Source organism: Macrosteles quadrilineatus, unplaced genomic scaffold, assembly GCF_028750875.1.
Source record: "Macrosteles quadrilineatus isolate MER2022 unplaced genomic scaffold, UCM_ALF_1.0 Scaffold_2__2_contigs__length_208266976, whole genome shotgun sequence".
Classification (NCBI taxonomy): domain Eukaryota; kingdom Metazoa; phylum Arthropoda; class Insecta; order Hemiptera; family Cicadellidae; genus Macrosteles; species Macrosteles quadrilineatus.
Window position 1 is genome coordinate 173305950 of NW_026542595.1, and position 24573 is coordinate 173330522.

The 24573-nt window shown below is 33.4% G+C and overlaps 2 protein-coding genes across 3 annotated transcripts in view; one reads left to right on the plus strand and one right to left on the minus strand.

Moving 5' to 3' along the window:
- The window catches only part of LOC128984681 (uncharacterized), a 28123-nt gene extending 23623 nt beyond the window's left edge, over positions 1 to 4500 (minus strand). The window contains exon 1 of one of the 2 annotated variants that reach the window (XM_054404021.1): positions 4227 to 4500. In XM_054404021.1, the coding sequence (XP_054259996.1) occupies positions 4227 to 4235 (9 nt within the window). In that variant the 5' untranslated portion in view covers positions 4236 to 4500. The remainder of the gene's footprint in view (positions 1 to 4226) is intronic. The other variant, XM_054404020.1, reaches the window with a different exon arrangement.
- LOC128984680 (trafficking protein particle complex subunit 4) overlaps positions 1 to 21400 on the plus strand; it is a 66108-nt gene extending 44708 nt beyond the window's left edge. Inside the window, exon 5 of the mRNA XM_054404018.1 lies at positions 21076 to 21400. The gene's annotated coding sequence lies outside the window, so the exon portion shown is untranslated. The remainder of the gene's footprint in view (positions 1 to 21075) is intronic.
- Positions 21401 to 24573: the final 3173 nt, after the last annotated feature.

A 24573-nucleotide genomic window follows, 5' to 3' on the forward strand; every position in this document is an offset into this window, starting at 1 on the left:
CTTTAAAGTTTCGTGTTTCTCCATAAGATTAACATTGGTAACAAAAATTTTTATGAAACTCCAGCTGTTGTCAGAAATCAAAAGTGAGAAGATGAGCATGTTAAACAGTCAATAAGTTTGCTAATTTAACAGTTTGCTACAATCATTTGTTGACTTGGTTGAAATTCGTTTTAAAATAATGCCTGTAATACCATTGACTATACAGTGTGTAAATTAAGTATGGAAACAAATCTGTATTTTTAAAACCGAAATAGATAGAAATATTCTATTTGTGGCAATAATAGTTAACAAAGATTCCGCAATTTTTCACATGAAAAATATTTTTTTACCCCCCTAACAGGGTAGGTGGTAGGGGGTGACTTATTTTTTTCAAATAGCAACCCCTATTGAGTGACCCCTCATTTTGAAGGGTTTGTCAAAAGAAACACAATGACGCAAATCCGAGGTAAATATCTCACTCCTAGCCCAAATGGCGAATATTCCAAAATTTGATTTATTGTACGTGAAAAGCACCAATTTCACAAATAATGGAAAGAAATCTGTATTTTTAAAACCGAAATAGATAGAAATATTCTGTTTGTGGAATTGATTGTTGACATAGGTTCTGCAATTTTTTTAATTAACAATATTTTTTCAACCCCTTTAACAGGGTAGGGGGTGGGAGTGACTTATTTTTTTCAACAACAACCCCTATTGAGTGACCCCTCATTTTGAAGGGTTCGTTAAAAGAAAAAGAATGACGCAAACCCGAGGTAGATATTTCGCCCCTAGCCTAAATGGTGGGTAATGAAAAATTTAATTTTTGTAAAAAAAAGCCCATTCTGGAATATCCGCCATGTTAGCTAGGAGTGAGATATTCACCTCGGATTTGCGTCATTGTGTTTCTTTTGACAAACCCTTCAAAATGAGGGGTCACTCAATAGGGGTTGCTATTTGAAAAAAATAAGTCACCCCCTACCACCTACCCTGTTAGGGGGGTAAAAAAATATTTTTCATGTGAAAAATTGCGGAATCTTTGTTAACTATTATTGCCACAAATAGAATATTTCTATCTATTTCGGTTTTAAAAATACAGATTTGTTTCCATACTTAATTTACACACTGTATATTATAGTCAATGGTAATACTTAGCAATTGCTCGGATTCAAGCAACAGGGACACTAGTCTATACTTATTTAATACGCAAGCAGGTTTTTTGTGACAATTACTCCTCCTAAACTACTAAACCGATTGACATGTTTTTGGTGTCATTGGAAAGAGCGTAACGTGAAGTTGTGCAGGAAACTTTCTTTTTAGGGAAATAATTAGAGAGTGAGGCCCTGGGACCCCTTAAAATTTCGTATTTCTCCATAAGATTAACATGGGAAACAAACATTGTTATGAAACTCCAGCTGTTGTCAGAAATGCTGTTCTGCTATTTAATTTAATTTGTTTACAAGGAGAATTGTTTCTTAGTGCCATGTGGTCAATGAATTATACTTTTGCATACATTTTAAATACTATACATTATATAAAATGATAGTACTGTAATACATTAAGAGATCTTCATTTAAATAATCATTAAGCACGAGAGCCTTTGCCTACATGTTTCCTGTTAAGTGTGTTGTAACTGTTTCTTATAGTATATTATTGTATCTTAATGTAAAACCAAATTATTCTTTTCTGCATTCTCACCCCGTAGCGAAGCACGGGCAGAGCAACTAGTACTTATTTAATACGCAAGCAGGTTTTTTGTGACAATTACTCCTCCGAAACTACTGAACCGATTGACATGTTTTTGGTGTCATTGGAAAGAGCGTATCGTGAAGTTGTGCAGGAAACTTTCTTTTTATGGAAATAATTAGAGAGTGAGGCCCTGGGGCCCTTTAAAGTTTTGTATTTCTCCACAAGATTAACATGGGAAACAAATATTGTTATGAAACTCCAGCTGTTGTCAGAAATTAAAAGTGAGAAGAAGAACATATGTTAATTGTAAACAGTCAATAAGTTTGCTAATTTAACAGTTTGCTACAAACATTTACTGACTTGGTTGAAATGAAATATTTACTATTTGAATTTGGGTTGGTGTAAATATTACAATGGAAAAAAGCTAGAGAGGCTGGATGAATTGATATAATCTGTTATTTACATCTTGAGTATTTCCATAACCTTTGAGTCGAATCTTTTAAAGTCATCAGAAACTATGACTGTTAATTCGTTTTAAAATAACACCTGTAATACTTATCAAATGCTCGAGTTCGAGCAACAGGGACACTATAGTAGTTATAAATACAATAATAGGGCAGATGAAAATTTGAATTGCTTGATTCAGAATCTTCAAATAAAAACCTTTCCACGATTTGACATATAAGATAAACGAAAAAAAAGCTAAATTCCTGTAAATAATTGTAAACAAAGGATTACAATTATTTACCTTGTGTTTAAATTACCTTTTTAGTCTATTCTTTATAATTTAGATCCTTTGTGGATACTTTATGCATAGCCTGCATTGACAATTAACAAACAACAATGTACTGTATCTCGAATCAAACATAACCTCCTCACATTGTAGGTAACATAACAAATTAAAAACGCATAAACCAAACCTCATACCCTCCACACCCCTTACTAACCCAACGTGCCCAGAGTCAGATCATGCTGGTTTACAAACTTGTTATGATAATTGTAGGTTTACATGTTTGTATCAAAATAATCATGTCCTTGGCCTCTGGGGACATCAAAACAAAAAAGTAAAGCAGTAGGTCTTAAAGTTTTCTTTTCGTTCGGTATTGAATAGCATGGAACAGTAGTGAAATATATTTCACTATTAGTCCCAAATGTTACCCATTTCGAGGCTAGACAGTGGTTTACGAACGAGACGAAAACTATCGAGCCCCAGAATGGAACTTTTATGACAAGTAGTAAAGGACTTTTAATCACAATGCAAATAATCACACAAAGATTTTTGTTTTTAAATAATAAAATATAATTGCATGGTTTATACTCTTTTCACAAAATTTAGGTGGTTTAAGTAAGTTATTTCATTATATGCATATGTTTTGACAATTTTTATCGTGATAAAAAATACATACATTAGTGTTCTGTTGAACTAAGAGGGAACTGCATGTGTTTAGGTATTACTAGAGACGGCTATGGTTTAGGACGGAAAAAGATTGTTTGGGATAGGAATTGTTATTTGTGTAAATTTGCACTCGCGTTACACGTTATATTTTTCCTACAGTAACTATAAAGCATACAAATAATTAGTCTTTCAAATACTATACAACACGTTTTTAGGTTAGCTTAAATCCAAGCGTTGGACGAAATGGGAAACGCTGCACCAACTGATCGTAGTTGTATTTTTAAGTGTCATTTACTTATTTTCAAGCGGACACGTATTACATACCTAATATAAGCACGCTGTTTTGTGTTTGGTTAAAATACTAGAGTGCGGCAAAAGTAAAAAGAATGTTGCAAAAGTAACTAAATGCAGCAATTAGCAACTTTCTGTTCTATAATCAGTGCAAGGAAGCCCACTTTGTCAGGTGACTGTAGGAAAAGTAATGTTTTAGACAAACAAAAACAAGTTTTATAGATTGGAAATCACTTATTTATGTAAACCTCAGCAGTTCGAAGATGGATTCTTTTACAAAGTGACGAAAAGATGTTTTAAATATGTTGTGGAAAACTGTATAAATGGTTTATTCAAAGAAAGATTTAAAATATTTGTTTAATATTTTCCTTTTGTGGTAAACTTCAAAATACATGAACAAAATGGCTTGGTGCTATCACTTCTTTCTTTGGTGCCACGTTGTCAGACAGTAACTTGATAGAACATATTTGTCAAATCCTGCTTCAAAATCATCCCTTTTGTCTGGTTAAAAATACTACGCAATTAAATATAGTTGCTGAGGTTGATTGATTGACAGAAAATATTAACAAATCCAAAAATAATGATAAAGGTGGAAAATTGTTTTAAAATTGCAATAATATTCTGTACTGATGTGTCAACTGATAAAATGGGCACAAGTTTGACTATAATAAATGCAGATATAGTTAAACTAAAATAAATATATGGTAAAAAACCCTACTGATCCACTGGTCCCCATACTTATAATTATTTCATGGAACTACAGCAGTCATAAAATATAATTTTTAGTGAGCATTATTTAGATTGCTACAAATATAAGTAAAACTGTTATTTTAATTTAGAGCAAACCTAAAAAGTTTTTTAATGTAAGACTCACCAGCCGCATTTTCACGAGTTGGGCACAGAAATTACTGAATATTTAGCAAGCGATACCACTGTCAAATTAGATCAGTTAATCTCAATTTTCTTGACAGATTAACAACTTGATTTGCTCAGGTGCATGAATACTTCTCAAATAGTTTGCAACTTTGATGTTTAAAGTACAAAATGTTCAGTAACTAGATGGTTCTCTTCTAAAGATTGCTTGATATATAATTTTGAATTGAGTTAAGATGTAGACCTCTGTGAATAAAATGCCATGGTAGGCTATGTAATTTAATGGTGTTAATATGACGGCAATTATACACCAGGCCTTGTTACATAAAGCCTTTATGTAATGAAACACTGCCTTTGCCATCCAACAAAATGATAGTTCAACAGTTTTGCAGAATTATATTAAAATAAAAATGTTGGTGTAAAATTTATTTATCAACTGTCAGAAGGTCTTCAGTTCTAAAAAGTAATATTAGCTTTTTCATGGTTCAAAACTTGACCTAGTTGAACTTAACATTGGTGTTTTAATAAAATAGTCCTGACTATAGAAACAGGTGATTATATCCAGTAAAGTAAAACAGTCATCCACTATTCATGTTTGGGTGAAAATATTCCTATTTTCAAACACTCTACAAGATTTTTTTAGGTTAGGTTAAATCCAAGGTTGAACTAAATGGGTAACGCTACACCAGCTGATCGTAGTTGTAGTGTATCCTTAAGTGTTGCCAACTTGTTTCAAGCTACATGTATTAAGTACAGTACCCAAAAAGAGCACACTATTTTGTGTTGTTTGGTTGGAATACTGGAGTGCGGCAAGAAAAATTAGCGTGGTAAAAACAATGAGTGCGGCAAAAGCTAGTAATTGCAACAATTAGCTACTTGGCGTGCTATAATCAGTGCAAGGAAGCCCAAAAATAGTATTATTTAATCATGCTTAGTTTCATGCAGTGGCGTTCTAAAATATATATAACTGAAATAAGTTCAAACAACTTCGCTGCCCAATTTCAGATGCAAAGTTTTTCGCAGTTTAGACATTGCCCAGCTATTGTTGTAGATATACAGTACAACATTAGTCGCACAACAATCATATGATTCATCTGACCTCTGGGCAAGGTCGGCTTTGCAGCCAGTGCATTACTGTCCTAATTCGTGATTTCGGCGGGAACTATGTGACGGCGCTGTGTGATTCGCGCGGTGGGTGTTCTCTAGTATTTGCGGGTGATAAACATTAGGCAAGAAATTTTACATGATGTACAGCTTAAATTAATCATTTGTTAGGGGTTCAATTTTTTTGTCTCCATCGCCAAAATATATAGTTTTATATAGGCTGATTTTTTAGACTCGTCAGATTTGCACAACACTAGATTGTGAAAATACTGTCCACGTTGCAATTGCGTCGCAGCTCTGTTTTCAGGGCAAATTGTTTACAGTACTTCAGATGAAGCTAGAAGCTTCAGATACGGTGGCTCTTTGCGAATATTTGATCAAGGTTTAAAGACAGACTAATAACACATGTTTTCTTAACTTTGAATACTTAAAATATTTTACTAACGTTTGGTTAAGATCTTACTTCTCCATGTTACAACTAATTCATTTTGATAAGGAAGACGGTTGCCTTATGAATGTATCACATCTGTGGTACCAAGAAGTTCAATGGAAAATCAAGTCATCGCCTACATTATCCTAATATGCTCCTATATGTAGTTTTGTGTTTAAATAATGCAAGGAATTTAAGTTTGCTGCCTTCAGATATTGTACCAAATAATATTTTTTTCCTACAGTCACCCGACAAAGTTGGCTTCCCTGTACTGTTTATAGTACAGAAAGCTGCTAATTGCTGCATATTTATACTTTGCCGTACGGTTTATACTTTGCCGCACGGTTTATACTTTGCCGCACGGTTTATACTTTGCCGCACATCAGGATTCCAACCAAACAACACAAAACAGCGTGGTTTTATTATGCACGTAATCCGTGTACGCTTGGAAATAGGTTGGCAACACTTAAAGATAATAATACTATGAACAGCTGATTGACTATTATAACTACGATTTAACCTGTCATTTCGTGTTTATAGTTTTGGTATTTCTGAACTTTCTGGACTTTTCTTTTAAACGTTTTTAAAACATTCCTACGTTCTTAATAAACAAGAAAATACCTTTAAAGCATTTTTTTTAGGCGCGGAAACCACTTCAAATTACAAAAACATACGGAACTATATTCTCAAAAGACGGAGCACATTTCTTGCCGAGGAAAAATAGCGGAGTGATACGGACCACGGGTACTACTTTCTCCAGGGCACCATTTGTGTAATTGTGTTGCTAGCTGAACCTAAAAACGTGTTGTATAGTGTTTGAAAGACTAATTATTTATGTTTTATAGTGACTGTAGGAAAAATATAATGTGTAACACGAGTGAAAAAGGCCTTTGCTGCACTCGAGATCATTCCGCGGCTCGTGCGTAAACATTGCTCTCGTGTGCAGCAAAGTGCCACTTTCACCACTAGTTACACAAATAACTATTTTTCTGTAAAAATATGTTTCCTTAAATTTAGTATGTTGTAGCCCTTTAAATTCTGAACAAAATTGTACAACTCCCATTTCTGTAAAAATTACGGTTCAAAAGTTAGTGTAAATTATGTTATTTTCCCATTCAAAATCACCATAAAATAAGAGAAAATCGTATTTTTGAAAAAAAAAGATTCTGATTGAAGTTCTTCTGTTATGGTCCTTATAATTCTAAACAAAATAGTGCATCCCTTCATTCCTGTTAAAATTACGGTTCAAAAGTTAATGAAACTTTTGTGATTTTACCTATTAAATATCATAGTTACTTTCGTCGCTTACCCATGATAAAGGTTGTTGAAAAGCTAATGGGAGAAAGTATGTGTCAGATTGTTGATACCGTTCATTTTAAGATATTTCTAGCTGTTGTTGGTTTAAACAAATTAGAGCCATTAAGAATCACAATTAAAAAATACTACTAAGGTGCCCACTGTTGACCAACAATGGTGTTTTGACTAAAAGCTTTTATCTATTTCCTTCTTATAAATAAGCCCTCAACACATTTAGATCAATATCTTGAACACCCAATCAAAATTCACACGCTTCCCAAGAATCCCACACTCGCATTCCAGACAATTACGCAAAGACCTTATGTCTAAATTATCTCCAGTGCACTATCGGGTGTGTAATTTAACTTTGACGGGCAACCGTGTGTTTAGTAATTAGAATTCCGGGAAAAGAATGCCTCTGAATTGTGATCTGTATGTAAATTAATCGAGGATCCTAAACGGTGCGGCTCGAGGCAAGGTAATTATCTAGGTCGAACCTTCCCATGCGCCATGAGAGCACCCCCAGGCCTACTGTGAGCTATGGAATGGACGATGGACCCGTGACTCAGAGGTAGCAGTGGTGGAAACTAAATTATGGGGTTTGAAAATCACGGGGAGTGAAATTATCGTATCAAATTTGCGTGATTGTTACATATTTGGTTATTGATGTGAATTGATTATGTGTTGAAAGTTTGCTACGGAGAATCAGCAGATAATGCATGGTTTATACAAATCAAGAGATAATTTTTGTGAAACCTTACATTTGTGTATGGAATGGAGAAATAAGATGACACGATGTTGTAAAACTATAAAACGTGTAGGGCTATTTACCAGTCAGTCCGTTCCATGTTTTGATGTTATATTTTACAGATGTTCTAGTCATACAAAATAAACTTACTTACATTACTTGTATAAAAGCTTTACAACTAACAGTCAATCATTTATAAAATAAATACTAATTACTTTTAAGTATTTCTATGAATACTTCAAGCTAGCATACAAATTCGAGCCAAAATGCCGTGATTTGTGTTGTGATGCTAGAACATGTTACAACTCTTCCTCTTTCTTTTTCTTCTTCAACTATTGTTCTTTTTGTTTCGTTTTAGGTCTACTTTGGTTTTCAGTATTGAGCTCAGGGCCCGGTTCATCTTGAACCAAGCCTTCCGAAGGAGCTTTTTTTTGTTTACTAGCTGCCTAGTATAATCATAGATTAAAGGAGTATACACTGTATACTCCTTTAATCTATGGTATAATGCCCCACATTTGAATCAAAGTCCCACAACCGGTTTTGTGCATCACGGGAGGCAAAAAGCGACCGCCTGCTCTATTTTCAGCATCCTGGCTGAGATGCACAAAATCAAGCATCCGGTGGCTTTTTAGCATCCGACGCTGGCTTTCCTACACTGTCTACACTGTCTACAGTAATCGCCCCCTAGTTGTGCAGTACAGTATGAAGGTAGACGCGATGCGATGAGTCAGCTGTCAGCGATGTGGTTTTGGTGGGAACAGCTGATGTTTTGGCGGGAAGTGTCCTCCCGACTACTTTATTGCCGCCACCCAATCGTTGTATCGCCTCGTTTACGGGCTAATTTAGTGTTGTCGTGCTTTTGACTATCTTACCTCGTAAAAGGCTGAAGCTCTTCATATGATTGGATCCTGGAGCTACATTCCAAAGAGGACCTGTGAAAATTCCACTCTTACTTTCAGGATTTAATGAGTTGGAACTTGTAGTCCCGAATCATTCATCGTCGATTGTTAGACTTTCCGGGGAAATCTACTAGAACAAAATACTATAATAACACAAATATGAAGTTGTATCACGTTTTGTTTTGTATTTACTTACGGTACCGTTGTAATTTTTAACGACTTTTTAGAAATTTTTAACAGACATCCAAATATGTTACAGTATTACATTATGTTATAAATTTAGATGAGGTCGCCACTTAGAGGAGCTTTTTTAACTTTATTATGAGTGAAGGGTGAAGGATGAGTGTGGGGTTATAAGCCTTGCGTAGCTTTATTACTGACTAAGATCAGCTGTTTCATCAGCCAGGACCATTTAAAAAGCCCAATGATCAAGGACAATTGAGTCCAGTTTCGAACCATCAAAATGTTTCTTATCTTCAAGTAGAACTGGTAATATTGGAATGAATATAAATTTGAAATAAAAACTTGAACAATATTCTCAGAATTTTGAATTTCATGAGGCCTTTCGCCAGCTATGCTGGCATCATCGCAAAGTTTTGAGATGTGTCTGATGATGCCAGCATAGCTGGCAAAAGGCCTCATGAAATTAAAAATTCTGAAAATATTGGTGAAGTTTTTATTTTAAATTTTTACATCAAAATGTTACTTACTTTTGTCAGGATTGAACCAGCCAACTTTAACGACCAGGCAAGCAATATAACACCCCAGCTTCTAACCTTATACCATTAAAAAAATTGTATTATTATCTGGAGACATTGTGTTGGTTTGAATATTTCAGGAATGATATTGACTGATTGAATAATTTTGACTAATATTGAATACTGACCGACCAAAGTGCTCTACACACAAAGATGGGAAATATTTATTATCTTTAAATTACCTGTTTCGGGTACCAAGCCCTATTTCAACAAATTGTAGTGTAAACATTTAAAATCATATTGGTAAAATCCCCCTAGAAAACTACACTAAATACGCTCACCAAAATATTCCTTTATCCTCATCATATCCGCGACGGCTCCTTAGTACATGATTATGAGTCATTCTCCTTGTTCGCTACTCACTTTCTACCTCTGTACGCTTCGGATTCCAGACATTCCAGAAGACGAACCACTCGGGTTCGACTAACATTACAAGATGAAGATATTCCAGCTTCCATGCATGAATATCTTTACTTACTTGATACTTGTTGACTTGATCTCTGGCCGAAGTTTCTCGGATGGATTGTGTGGTTAAAACTAAAATATTTACAAAATTTACTCTTATAAAATTTTACCATACAAAATTAGAGATATTTAAAATACGAGTACTTAAGGATGTGGCGTTCGAGTCCGTGGTATTTACCAGGTAAAGTCCGCACGTTCGTTCAACATCAAGTATTTTGTTTTCGTTCAGTTTAGTCTAGTTTTCTTATGATTGCCACAATCCGTAGCGCAATATAGGACTAGAAAGGAACCTCTAAAAGAACTAAGGCTTTTTAAGGTAACTTGAAAAATTAAGTTCTTGCGCTGGGAGAAGAAGAAGAAGAAGAGAGTTATCAAAAAACGTTCCTTAGTTGCACCAAGCCCAAGCCAGGTAGGGTGAGTTGCCGGCAGAAGGAATGTCCATGTCTTTGTTTACGTTCCATCCTAATCCATCCTAACCTAACCTAACCTAACCTAGCCTAACTTAACCTAACCTACTCAATTATTCACTCAAGGAGGGCCGCCCCTTGGCGCAGTTATTGGACGTTTTTGGTGGCTCTCAGGAGTAGTTGGTGCAATTCAGGAATACCCGACTATCAGTTGGCGCAATTAATGCCCGCCCCATTTTTCTATGATGGATACAGAGTTTCTGTATTTCAGTGAGAACAGTATCTACTACTTCAAGTGCAACGGCAACTATACAACGTGTATAGTTATAATCGTATAAACATCGTGGATAGTGGAAATTCGTAACTTCTACCACAGCTAAGGACTACTTTGTTCCAACCTTCCCCGGGATAACCACAGGCAACATCCGCTTCCCCGACTTCAGTGACTTCCGTTTCCACGATCCCTGATTCACCGATGACTGTCGCTTGCAGGATATATATGGACAGACCAGCTGGTTCATTCATAAGCTCACTGGAACCTCTCAGTTCGGTCTTACTCCGCTCCTTGTGTTTTTACCGTGTTTTTTTAGTTTTTTTCGCATTTGTTATGAGATTTTAATCATGTGTTTATTTTTGGAATTCCATTGTTTAGTACGACTTTGATTCGTGAGAAAACTCGGCCGATGTTTTCGTGTTAAGAGAAAGCTTGTATGGTAATGGTTCTTTGGCTTTTTTGATGTGTCACCTTCACCTTTTTGCAATGTAGTCGTCACGTTGTTTTCAATCCACGCAAGAATCTGGTAGGATTAATCATCTTCTTACATTTCTTGTAACGTATTAAGAATATTTTTGAATAGAAATGGCTTAACTATTTTATCCAGGTTAAAATACAAATTATCCTAAAAATTAAACCTAATATGTAATAAATAATATTTTACCAAACTATTATCCACTATGCAGTATTTAGTTAAAGTTTTAAATTATAATTAAACCATCTTTAGGAACTCTAATCCACGTCGACGTTGAAATCGCAATCATAATTTTGATCTTTATACTCTTATTTTCTTCATGTTTTTTTTTATATATATATTTTATGCCTTAATTGCATTGATCGGTGGCTTATTAGCGAAATTATTTGATTTGAAGACCTTTAGTATTCACTTTTTGTACTTTTATCAACTTATTAACTTAAAATTGTCTTATAACGATCTTGTATCTTGACTTATAAACGTATTCAGAAGTAACGTAGCATCTGAATAAATATACCGTACCATTGTTTGAGCTCTAATGAAAAATCGTAACAATAGAAGTATTGATTGTTCTTTCAATGGTGTAATGGCTACAAAATGTACAAAACTGTTGGCAGACTGTGTAAAATGTATTTGTACGTAATGTGTAGTAGTAAACAATAAAGTCTACAATGACAAAATCGTTGCATTACCTCGCGCCAAACAGATAGAGCACACTTTTGATTTTAAGCCATATCAATTTGAGGGTTAATTTACGAATATAATAAGGAGAGGATTGAAACAATTATTTTGATTTTGCGTTACAAGGTTCACTACAGAATCTAAGATTAAATATGGTATACTTATAATTTATTTAAGTTATTTTACAGTATTCGACGGCAATAAGTGATCCAATTCCATAACTATTAAATGTCTAGATTTGTACGTATAATATAATATTATTAGTATAAATTTATACAAACCTTACAAAATACGCTTCATTTAAATGTTTTGTCCGTGCATTTTATAAGAAATTATGAGTATTTTTAAGGCTGATAATCATTGTATAAAATAGATACGTGAATTTTAATTTCCTATAGTTTCTAGTGCTTTCCTTCTTAGTTTAGTTATTCTCGAACCAAGAATTCCTTTTCAAACTGCAAAAACAGCCGTCAGATTAATCTTCAATCTAAAAATAATATAGTTTTGAGTATTGTAGATCCGTTTTTCGTAGAAAAAGTATGCTGACCTACCTAGACATTGTTATTTTTTAATCTCTACCTTTCTTTTAAAAATTAACAAAGTTTCAAATTCGTCAATCATCTCACCACAGCTTTAATAGTGAAAATTCGACCTACCCATTCCACTATCTCGTACCAATTTTCATAAAAACCAGTCATTCTCCATGTGTGTCTGTTTCTTCCCCTTCCTCAAACAATCGAGAGCAAAAATTATTTAAACAAATTTAAGCATGGTTTGAGGGAATGTTTGGTTGATGAGGCATTCTACAGTGTGTCTTCGTTTTTAAATTGAACTTGTAAATCGTATAACTCTTGAAGTTTATATCTTCATTTTAATGGGTCTGATCTTAATTTATTTAGTTTTAGTGACTTTTGCCCTGTACCTGACAATACAAAAATTCTGATTCTTCCAGAGTTTGATTCGTTCAATTATATCAATAACCGGATTTGGATATTTGCTTTACAGTATCTCTGTATACATTTGTATGGATCGAACAGAAGTAATACGTCCGACATAATATTGTAACATGTTTGCCTTTTGTATTACGTTGCTTTGTAATAAAAAAATTTAAATAATAATAAAAGAACCAAAGCACAACCAAAGATTTGCATGCAATGTTTTAAACAATAACAATATATTCATACCAAAGCTTTGGAAAGGTCTTTTTCATATTAAAAATCGTAGCAGCAAGATTACTTATCTTCAGTATCCAAAAGACTGTTTATGTACTTGTAGAGATTTAAAAGTAAGTGGCTATCTTTTATTATTGATGGTTGCTTGATTTTATAATTGGATAAAGTAAGGTATTCATTCGTTTCTTAACTCACATTTATAGGGCGACAAACTAATTGTAATTATATTGCAACTTATACGTTCGTAAAACGAAATGCTGGTATTTAAAGATAATTGCCACCCCAACTGAAGAAATTTAGCTCATGCACTAAGAATCTATTCACTCAAACAAGTTTTATAAATCACAATCTGTCCACATGATTTTTTTTAGATTGTCACAATAATAACATCTTTTAGGGAGAGGAGGGAAAATGCTTTTTAAGCACACAGGTAGCCAAGTACAATTATAACATAAGGTATTCTTTACTATAAAAATAATTTGTTGATTCAAACGACGGGTCCTAACAAGTTATTGTGTAAAAATAGAATTTAAGATCTTTACCGGCTAGCGGTTATTTTTTCAAATGTTATGAACTTCTTGTCAATCGAGAAAAATCAAAATTCCATGTCATCAAGAAAGGAGTTGTATATTGGCAGTTTTTAATATATGCCCGCTTAACAATCTGTTAATAAATAACGTGAACATTTTTCTAGTATCAAAAACTTATAATATCCTCCATTTATGACTTAAGATTTTTAAGTTATGTAGATTATACTTAAAAAGTGCTTATAAGAAGGTGCTCTAGATGGTAGCCATATTTTCGTTTACACCTCATCAAAGATCAAATTAATGATATTGGGTAATGTTTAGTGTACTGGAATAGGGGCTATCTATTGAGTAATATGATTTAGCCATTGACTAATTAAGTTAAACTAGTAATGACCTACCATTCGTATGATATATTACATTTTAACCTACTCAAAGTCCTCCTAACAACCCATCTTTAATCATAAGTTTTATGTGCAAAAAATTGGCCCGCACCTGGAAACAAAATGGCTGACAGTAAAAAGGCTTGAAATGTCAAGAAGAACAAGTTAGAAAGTTTCTAGTGCTAATCTGTGGACCAATGGTAAGCTAGGAGGCAAGGACCTGCTCAGCCAATGGGAGAGCTCGCCGAAGGACACGTGACTCAAACGGAAGTGAGCGGCGGCGGCGGAGCTCAGGCGCCAAAAATCACAAGGCTGGGCGTCTTTCGCAATCAATTTTGAACCAGGTGATCTTGTGGCAAGAGGTCATACTGTAATTTGGAGGGAAACCCAAATAATTGATGAGAAACTTAGACAAAATGAATAATCTTTGCCATTAAGCCTACTAAGGAGTTGGCGTAGAAATAGTCAAATAGTTGTAGTTTGTATGCAATACCTAAATCAAATCAAATCAAAAATCACTTTATTCACATATATAAATACAGGAATACATTATCAGGGTAAGAATAGTATTCCCCCGAATGGACTGCAAGTCCGTGCTCGAGGGAAGAGCTCTTACCAGCAGGAAATAAGTTAATAGGTCAAAAAAATGTGCACACTGTTTATAAATAATGTGTACATCTGTACTTAATACGTATCAGGAGCTTTTAATAAATGTATATATATGCTATATAAATATATTGTATACTAGAATTAATTAACAATAAACAGCCTTAAGCAACAATAAAAATATTAATCTATGAAGAAAAATTTATTTTGATAGCTATTATGGCGGCGTTTGATGTCAGAGATTAATTTAAATGTAAGGCGAGCGAATTAAAGCCTCTGCAGCCTCTCTTCCCACAGTCATCAGCCACTCACAGACCTTGCTTTTATACACAGCGACACTGCCTGATTCAGCATCAGTTATGTTGGGCGGCAAGTTGCGATAAAGGATGTGAGCTATGTAAAACACGTTATTTTTCAAGGAACTATATGCTAGTTGTGGAGTGCGGTATCCAAAGTTATGCCTGTGTCTAGTGTGATAACTGTGTTGTAAGTTAGAAAAAATAATTTCCTTGTTGTTCTTAATGAAAAGTAATAGTGTTTTGATAAACAATTGTCTAATATTTAAAACTGGGAATTCGGAAAAAAGTAAACTTGTTGAATAATGTTTTGGCCTTTTAAGAATAATTTTGATTAAGGTTTTCTGGGTTACGTGAAGAGGAGCCAATGTGGCAGCAGATACACCGCCCCACGCCAGTATGCCATACTGCAGCACAGACTGCACGTATGCATAGTAAACATATCTGCAGTGATCAACCGTTAACACACGGCTTAGTTGATAAAAGGCGTAGACCAGTTTCCTCAATCTTTGCTTTACATAGATAATATGAGGAGACCATGTCATCATTTGATCAATGATCACCCCAAGGTACTTGTATTGGTCCACACGATCGACTGTGTCACATCCGCAGGTATTAGACCACAGATCGCCACATGAATGAAGATAGAGTTTTCTAGGGCCAGGGTCACGAGTTCGAGATAAGAAAACTGGCATGCACTTGGTTTTTGATACATTCAATGTCAATGTGTTATGATCCAGCCAATTTTTTATTTTAAGTAAGTCAGATGCAGCTTGATGGTAGACATCATCCCACGTATTACCCGAGGACACTACCGCTGTGTCGTCAGCAAAAAGAAACAATTTACCATTGACTCTTAATTTAGTAATGTTATTGATATATATTAAAAAGAGAAGAGGGCCTAGGTTACTTCCTTGGACGACACCATAGTCAATGTTAGTGATATCACTATTTTCGCCATTGATAGTAACGAACTGTGATCGACCAGTCAAATAGCTGCGGAACCAGTCAAGTGATGGGTTGTCAACGCCTATCAACTGCAGTTTTGTGATTAATTTATGCCTATCAATAGAATCGAATGCTTTTGCCAAGTCTAAATACCCCCGCCGCAGCAATCCTGCCGTCTAAGCGAATTTCCATTTGGCCGAATTGATTTTCAATTGATCTATTTAAATAACATTAGGTTTAACGAGTACCTAGGTTTGCTGCTACAAGGAAAATAATAAAGTAGTGTGTTTTTAGTAAAATATTGATAGCTTACTATAAAATAAATAAATTTGCCAAGTTTGATCAAAATATATCCATAAACAAGCAAACTACAACATTTTACAATATTCTCCATAAGAATAACATGGGAATTTTAAATTTACCATTTTTTTAGTTTTCTCCGTAACCAATAACCGTACAAAAACACTTTGATATACTGAATTATTTGTTTTTTTAAGCTCTTTAAGAAGGTTTAGAGAAAAATTGGATAATTTTGTGTTTTGAGGGTAAAAAGTGAGAAAAACCAATTTTTACCCCATAAAATCCCCCATAAAACCCTGTTCCCATGGTCCGATCATGCTGGATCGCGAACTCATTCAAGTTTATCCCGCCTTACACCTTCAAACCAAATTTCATCAAAATCGGATAAAAATTACTCAAGTTATCGTGTTCACGGACACACATATATATATATATATATATATATATATATATATATATATATATACATATATAAAAATTTGAACGAATGGTGTTTTTGGCCTCTGGGGACATTAAAATGAAAAAGTAAATCGGTCCCGGGCCTAAGTCTTACCATGAGACCTACGGTAATAGCTACTTCCCTATAGGGAAATTCGCTAAAAGGTTACAAGCACACGTTTTTTATCATCAATTTTTTCATAAATATGTTTTGAGATATTAAATAAGGCATGGGTAGTGCTTACGTTAGCTCTGAACCCAAACTGTGCGTTGTCAATGATATTATTTTCCTCGAGGTATCTATACAACTGTTGCTTGACACATTTTTCAATTATCTTGGATACCGCACTAAGTAAAGAAATAGGTCTGAAATTTGATATCACATTCTTTGGGCCTGATTTATAGATCGGGATTACTTTGGCGATTTTGTAAGGATTTGGAAAAGTATTAGTTGATATACTTAAATTTACAATGTGAAATAAGGGTTGGTGTAAGACGTCTAGATTATGCTTTATCAGTTTAGAGGAAATGTCATCATACCCAGGTGCCGAGTTTCCTCTGATTTTGGTGACCACGTCTAGTAAATCTTGATGGGTAATTGGTTGCAGTGAGAACTGGGAGTTCACAGCAAAATCAGCATCCTCTATTTCGACACGACCAACAGGCTGCAAAGCCCCGGCTAGCTGGGATCCGACGGAAGCAAAGTATTTGTTAAATTTATCACAGATGGAGGGGACAGTGTCGCTGTGTGCGCCAAATGCGCAGACTGGAAATTTGCATTTGGGTCGAAACCTGACCAAGTTGTAAACCTGACCAACAATTGAAACCTGACCAAGTTTCAATAAAAAACAAGTACCATTTTATAATAGCACAAACATAAACTGATAACTTATTTGGATGGTGTTGAGGTACCATTCTTAAAGTCATGCTGAAGATCAAAAGTAAGAAGAACGAATGAATGAAAATCCCTCTTTAGAGGCGAACTTAGACCTAATGGTCCTTTCTTACAGTTAACCTCTACTTAACTAAACAAGAACTTAACTTAACCGCAAGTATAAACTTGCGCTAACTATAAATAGAATAAAGTTAACAATGGCAAATTTCTAAAGAAACTTGAATAAACCGGTTTGTCACAAATTGACATAAGATATTTCTAAAGTATGATATATTGTAAAAATGAACTGCAGTACAGAAAAAAGTAACATAACAAGATTTAAAAATTACAGTAACTACTATTCAAAAACTAGAAAAACTACATAGTTGTAAAAAATCTATATATTAATAGGCAAGCATGTTAAAACCTTGTTTTCTCTCAGCTTGTGTGTATCGCAGGGTAAATCTACGCATGCTGTTAGAAAGATATTTTCCTGTAGATGTGCAGAAACCCTTTATAAATCAAAATAAGCACAGAAAACGAGTTTTGAATTAAAAATAAAATGAACAAGAGCCTTATGGGTTGCCATGCTGGTGACGAAATAACAACGATAACAGAAAATCAAAACAAATGGAAGAAATTCCAATCACATGTTTTATTTATAGCGTGGGGTGAAAATAGAGAAGCTTGCACAATACATATTTTAGGTCGAGTTTTCGTCCACCGGACGACCTCTAGTAATAATAATAAATAGCCAGAGCTTCAATTTATTCATAAATATTTTAGAAATAGCTTAAACATGTTTTTAGGAGGATTGTTAAATAACTTAGGAGCACGAAAACGGCAAACCCGTCACAAAAACTCATATTAGAACGTGGAGTAGTATTATGTTCTTAGTGGTGTGGCAAAATTCCTAGATACAATAACTATGCATAAAATATAATTTTAAGGTACACATTATTTTGATAGCTTTACAACTTTTAAATTATTATTTCTGAAGTAAAATGGCCGACGCAAGCGCAAGCTCATAATGTTGATTTGTGAGAGAGCACTGTATTATCATTGAAGCTTTTTCACCTCTACGGCTGGATAGGCCTACACAGATGTCGAACACATGTTAATAATGGCGTTAACCTTGAGATAGTGCTCTATACCATGGTATGTATTTTATAGGAAAAATTTTACGATTGTACTATGACGTCCAAAATGTTCTTAGAATATGAAGGTGTGTCTTAGGATGGGGTTATTCTATCTATAAAACATTTAGATGCAGAAGGCATAATTTGTATTTCAATTGGTGTTCCGGTATATAGGGCGAAAGGAGTCACTTGGTTGGCTGATCCAACAGTGACAGATGGCAGATGCAGATATTCGACATTTTAAACTGCTTTAAACATAGGAGTTAGCAGTCTGTACTTAGTAGTCAAAATTTGAATATCACACTACCTTTTTAACTCAACAATTTTATGTTTACTGAAAATTATTAATATCAGCAGTAGTGAATTTACGAATACTAAATTACCGTCTTCAAGGATTACTTATTCTATTGACTTCTATTGATTACTTATGTTCACCTCCCGACCTTTCATCATCGCCGCCCATCGCCTCCTATAATCCTGTACCAAGGCGGTGGCGGCACCTTGAGCCCAAAACACAGGGTGTTCCAGGAAATCCCTTATGTGTGGTCTCTGTTCCCACTTTATAGTACGAGGCGAAGGTGTTAGATACATCGCCACAATTTATCGACGTGATCGCTCCTCGAAGCCTCTGTGGGAATCACCACTGCGGTGGTCGACAACATGGTCAACTGCTGGAGACTACTCACCGGACCATGGTAACTTAACGTTTTGCGATCAAATGTCGTATTGTTTAATATGCATGCTGAGGAATGACTTACGTCAGTTATACTCTTAAAATACACGTTACCATAAAAACAGGGTTTCCACAGAAAATTGTTCATTAATTTCTATGACTATCTATTACCCATTTACCATGACGATAGGTGATGGTGGTGATTTCCATGACTCACGAACTTTACTAGACAATTATAATATAACACACACGAATAATACTGCCTATTCAAGTTATTTCACAGAAAATACTGAAATATGTTTTAACAGATAACAATGGAGTAATACATTTTGCAAAAATATGGTATTCAAAATAAGGAGGGAAAACAGAAAACCCACCCTCCTCCGTCCCCATAGCTGGCCAAGTTCTCTCTCCACTTTCTTTTTTCCTTCCTATATACTTTTATAGTATATGGGAAGGATTTCCAAAACTTTTTGCTTATGTCCCAATGTTCTGATTTTTTCCCCATGGCTTTCCATGACTATCCCTGAGTCCAGAATGTGGTCACCCCGTAAAAAATATGTGGGATATATCTGTAGTATGTGTTTATTTCATTTACATTAAACGTGTTAACTTTTAAAAGAGTTCGTGGTTGGACCATGAGGATAACAGTCGGGTGAAGGGATATAAAAATTAGTTCATGTTTTTTTCTTTGTCCATCACGTGTTCTGTTGTTTCCCATTATTTATGACAAACAATTTAGAAGTACGTATGACATTTAGTTACCAAGATATTAATATATGTACATGGACATGGGACAGTTTACAATCTAAATGGACGTAGTTGATGGAACCATGGAACCACCAAATGTGCAAATATCAATCACTAATTCTGTCGAATAAGTCGACCTCTAAACCCAGCCACACTGAAATAACTACACTTTTTTAACCATAGCATCTGATCTTGATGTCGTATTAACAGATACAAGGGGTGGAATTTGTTATAAAAATGCATAATAATAGTTTAAATGAATAGAAAAAATGAAACATAAACATCTATAGTGTAACATAATTTCAATGGCAACAAAAATGTTTTGATCGTAATAATATAACCGTAAATAATCTGAAAACACACACTAAACATTTGTACTACATATTTTTTCGTGGTCACCCCTAAAGACTAAAAGTAAGGTGTCGTTTATTATTCTTTTGAAGCCATTGCTTAGACTATGCTAGGTTCTATTTAAGCTATGGCTTTACTGAGTACCAATATTTTTCTTCAGGAGTTTCCTAGCACTAACTGATTTTATTATGTGGTTATTACATTAAGAAACACGGCCAAAGTCATTCGAATTCTATGAATGATATTATTTTTTAAACTAATAAAAAAGTGGTTATAATTTTCAGTAATAGAGTACTATTAGGAAATTACTCAATATATGCCTACGCCAGACTATTACTTTATGGCTTGTACATTTGTATGGACTTGGAGTCAAAATAAGCAAGAAAAAGATGCAACTACACAATCAGGTTTAAGATAAATTGTTTAGGAAAATATCACAGATTTGATAGGAGACGACTCAGATAACATGTTAGCTAATTTACTTTGCCAGGTCTTAAAATCCTGTGGAGTCCATTTTTGTGATAAGAAGACATTTAAAGGTTCATTAAAAAGTTGTGAAAACCTTTTTTTCATTTCGTGAACTAATGAAAATTCGTTATTTACTTGTTCAACAATCGACCACTTTTTTAATGGTCAACCCATAAATAGTGCAACCCTTTTTTTATCGTGATGAAAAATCAACACAATTCCTTAAATAACATATGTTTATTCATATATGAATTGCAAATCTATATGAGAGTACCATTGAGGAGTAAAACAGCAAAGTTAGATCTTCAATAGTTGTGTGACTTATTCACAACATTTGTTTACTTTTCAATAATCAACCATTGTTTTAAATAGTTTTTTGTAAGGCCAGACCCGGTAGGAGGGACCATCAGAGGTACCCCTCTACTCCTCTACTCCTCTACCACTCGCAATCATCGTCACCAATACCAGGAACCTCCTAGTCACCACCGGCCTACACAATCTTCTCAGTCAACCTCTATACGCCAACCTCATAACACCCTCTGTTTATGTATTTTTGTTTGTTTATGTTTATGTTTGTGTTGTGACATCAAAATGTTTGAAAATTTGCCATGGTTTCGTTGGATAAGGTAATTATTTTAATGTTTTAGTTTTAATGTTTGTGGAATGTAAAAAAACATTTATCGCATTTTTTAAAATATACAATTTATTAGTTATTTAGGGTTTTTATTTTATTAATTTTAGGTATGTAGTTGTTATAAAATTTGTTCTTCAACCACTGTATTCAATCAATCAATCAAAATAACTTTATTCATATTGCACATTTTGTACAGAATGGAGTCAGTTATAAAAACACAATATTAAACTTAAGACTACTTACAGAGAATATTGTTACTATCAAAAAAATCTAATTTCAGGAAGTTGGAAAAAATCTTCTAATTTATACAAGGGTCTGTTGGTGAGAAATAATTTCAAACATTTTTAAATGAATTAAAATTAGTTATATTTTTTAAATTGTCAGGCAAGCTATTGAAATATTTAACACCACTACCTATAAGATGGGATTTTTTCGTAAACCGATAAATTGTGTCTGTCAAATGCCAATTCATTACCTTTTCTGGTTGAATACATATGAAAAGAGTTCAATTTTGGCAATCTTTCATAGTTTGATTTAACATAAAGGGCTATTTGATAAATGTATAAGCTAAAAAAAGTCATAATTCCTATTTCTTTAAAGTGCTCTTTAGCGGATTCTTTTGATTTTAGTTTTAGCATGATGCGAATTGCTTTTTAGTTTAGTTTTTAGTTTTTTTTTTAGTATTGATCTAATAAGCAATGAGGTTACAAAAGAAAATAGCCTAATCTTAAAATTTTTATGAGAAATTGTAAATTACTAAAGTTAATACATATATAAACATTCACTTTAACTATAAAGCCTAAAGTCTATTTTTTATATGGGAGTACATATTTGTTTTTACCTTCCAATAGGAGCAGCAATTGATAGGCTATGTTTTGTACATAGTCCTTAACGTAATTTACTTGATCACTTTGTTCAGACGTTATTGAACTTTACTTATTTTAACTGATTTATTTATTTAACCATATATTTATTGGAATTTCAAACTTGATTGAAGTTGAGATTAATTAACATTGCCATATGATCAAGAACTGTACGTACACCAATATTACTTATTGGTCATCAGCGTGAATAAAAAGCCAACAAATAATTAATTGTAATTAATCAATATTCATATTGTTAATTCATTAAGGGCTTTGCTATAGACTGCTCTTTGAAACCTCTAATTCAGGCGAGTTTAGTAATGATAAAATATAGCCTATATAAGGAAAATTACAATAAATTCAAAAGCATCCTTGGGCGGTGTATAGTTTAATTTTTAGTATATACACAATTTCGACAAAATAACAGTATTGATAACTGCTATTAAAAAGTTCTATGAAAAAAATTTATGTGGGGGCCTATCAATTTACCTCTTGTTTGTATCAAATTTTGTTTTATCGACAATTTTACTACATTTAATACTACCGTACAATTTATTTATTTCATGATTTAAAATGTTTCTTTTTATTGGAATTGTGGAATTACTTAAATAAGCCTATGTATTATCTTTAAGCGCCCGTAATACATATCAAACTTTAATTTCACTCCGAAGTCTATCTTTCAGTTTATAAATTGATTTTGATAGTGTTATCTTAAAGTTTTATATGCATTAATACATTGTTATGTATTTATATTACTACGTTAAGTATTTATATTGGCTGTTTTTTTGTTATTGAATGAGGAGTTTAGAATAAATAAAGATTTTTGCTTACATGAGTTAACAATGTTTAGTCATTAAAAGGCCATGGTAATATGTAGTCCGTAAACTGACAAATTAGTATAGCAACACATACCAGCAAGTAATTCAGTTTATCGCAAAATAATTGTCTTTAGGATTTTTAAAAAGGTCTTAAAATTATACATATATTAAATTTAACACTAAAAAAAAATAAAAAAATAACGTCATTCTAAAATTGCTAATTTGTAGTTTGAAAAATTATTTAAAAATATTATAATGTTAAAAAACACAACGCCAATGGTATTTTGTTAATACCATTTCGGTAGGTTATAGTGAAACGTTGAAGAGTATTATGTAATAAGTAAAAATAACAGTTTAGACTTTATCACACAAAATTATTTCAATATTTAAATTGCGTTTGTTAAAACTAAACTATTCGCGATTGGAACAAATATTTAAACTATAGTAAATTCGTCTAAAGTCAAAACAAGACATCCGTAAGTCCAACATTCTAATTCTTTTAAACTAAGCATGTAGAAATAAGTTTTATTTCTTATAACTTTAGAATATACTACTCCATACTTCGTGTTCAAGGTAACAATGTTATAAAAGGTTATTGTATGCATGTTTGGTGTATTTGTTTATACATAATATAATAAAGGAGATAACAGATACAGTTTTGATGTAGTAGTGGTTCAAGAGAAATAAATATAAACATTTGATCAAAAAGATAATTAGTTATTCAACATTTAAATTAATTTACTGTACATAATAATCATTTTCATTGAAAATGAATGCATAAATATGAATTTTTAATGTTTATGTTGTTAAACAAATTACTGTATTGTGAAATGCACACAATAAACAGTAACCACCTTAGGTTAGACCTTTTTAGGGTGGATTTTCTGACACTTCCACAGTACTTATTTATTAGAATAGACAGTTTGTGCGATCACCAATCGGCACTAAGCTATCTATGATCGAATGTTTACAGATCTATTCTCAGCACAAAATTAAAACTAGACTCATATAAAAAAATACAGACTTGCACTTAATAATTTTCATAAATAATTGTAACATTATCTAAAAAAAAAAAAAAATATACAAAAAAAAACAGCTTGTTCGATTTCCCCATTTAAAAGAGTTGTTGTGCGCTCTAATAGGAAAATAATGTAAGAAATTCCCACAATAGAAACGCCTTTATTAATACAGTCACCAAAGAACTAGAGCCACTCAATAAAAGAGAGTGACTCGACTTTATTCTGTGCTAGAACCTAATTTGAAAATTAAGCATGGCTTGCTTAACTGGTTGCCAGAGAAAATGCGTCATGCTGCAAAACCACAGTATATTGTATTGCACAATGTATGATACAATGTATAATGTAATGTACAGAATAATGTAGGCCTACTGTAAAATAGTCTATATTAATGAAGACAGAAATGAGCGAAATTAAAACAAAGAATATCGATAACGTACAAAGCTTAAGTCAAGGAGCTTAGTCATTATTATTCATATAATTAAGGAATTGAAAAAATAAGTTTCATGATCTGGAAACTGATACCGTTTTAGGTGAAAAAGTATCTATAACATA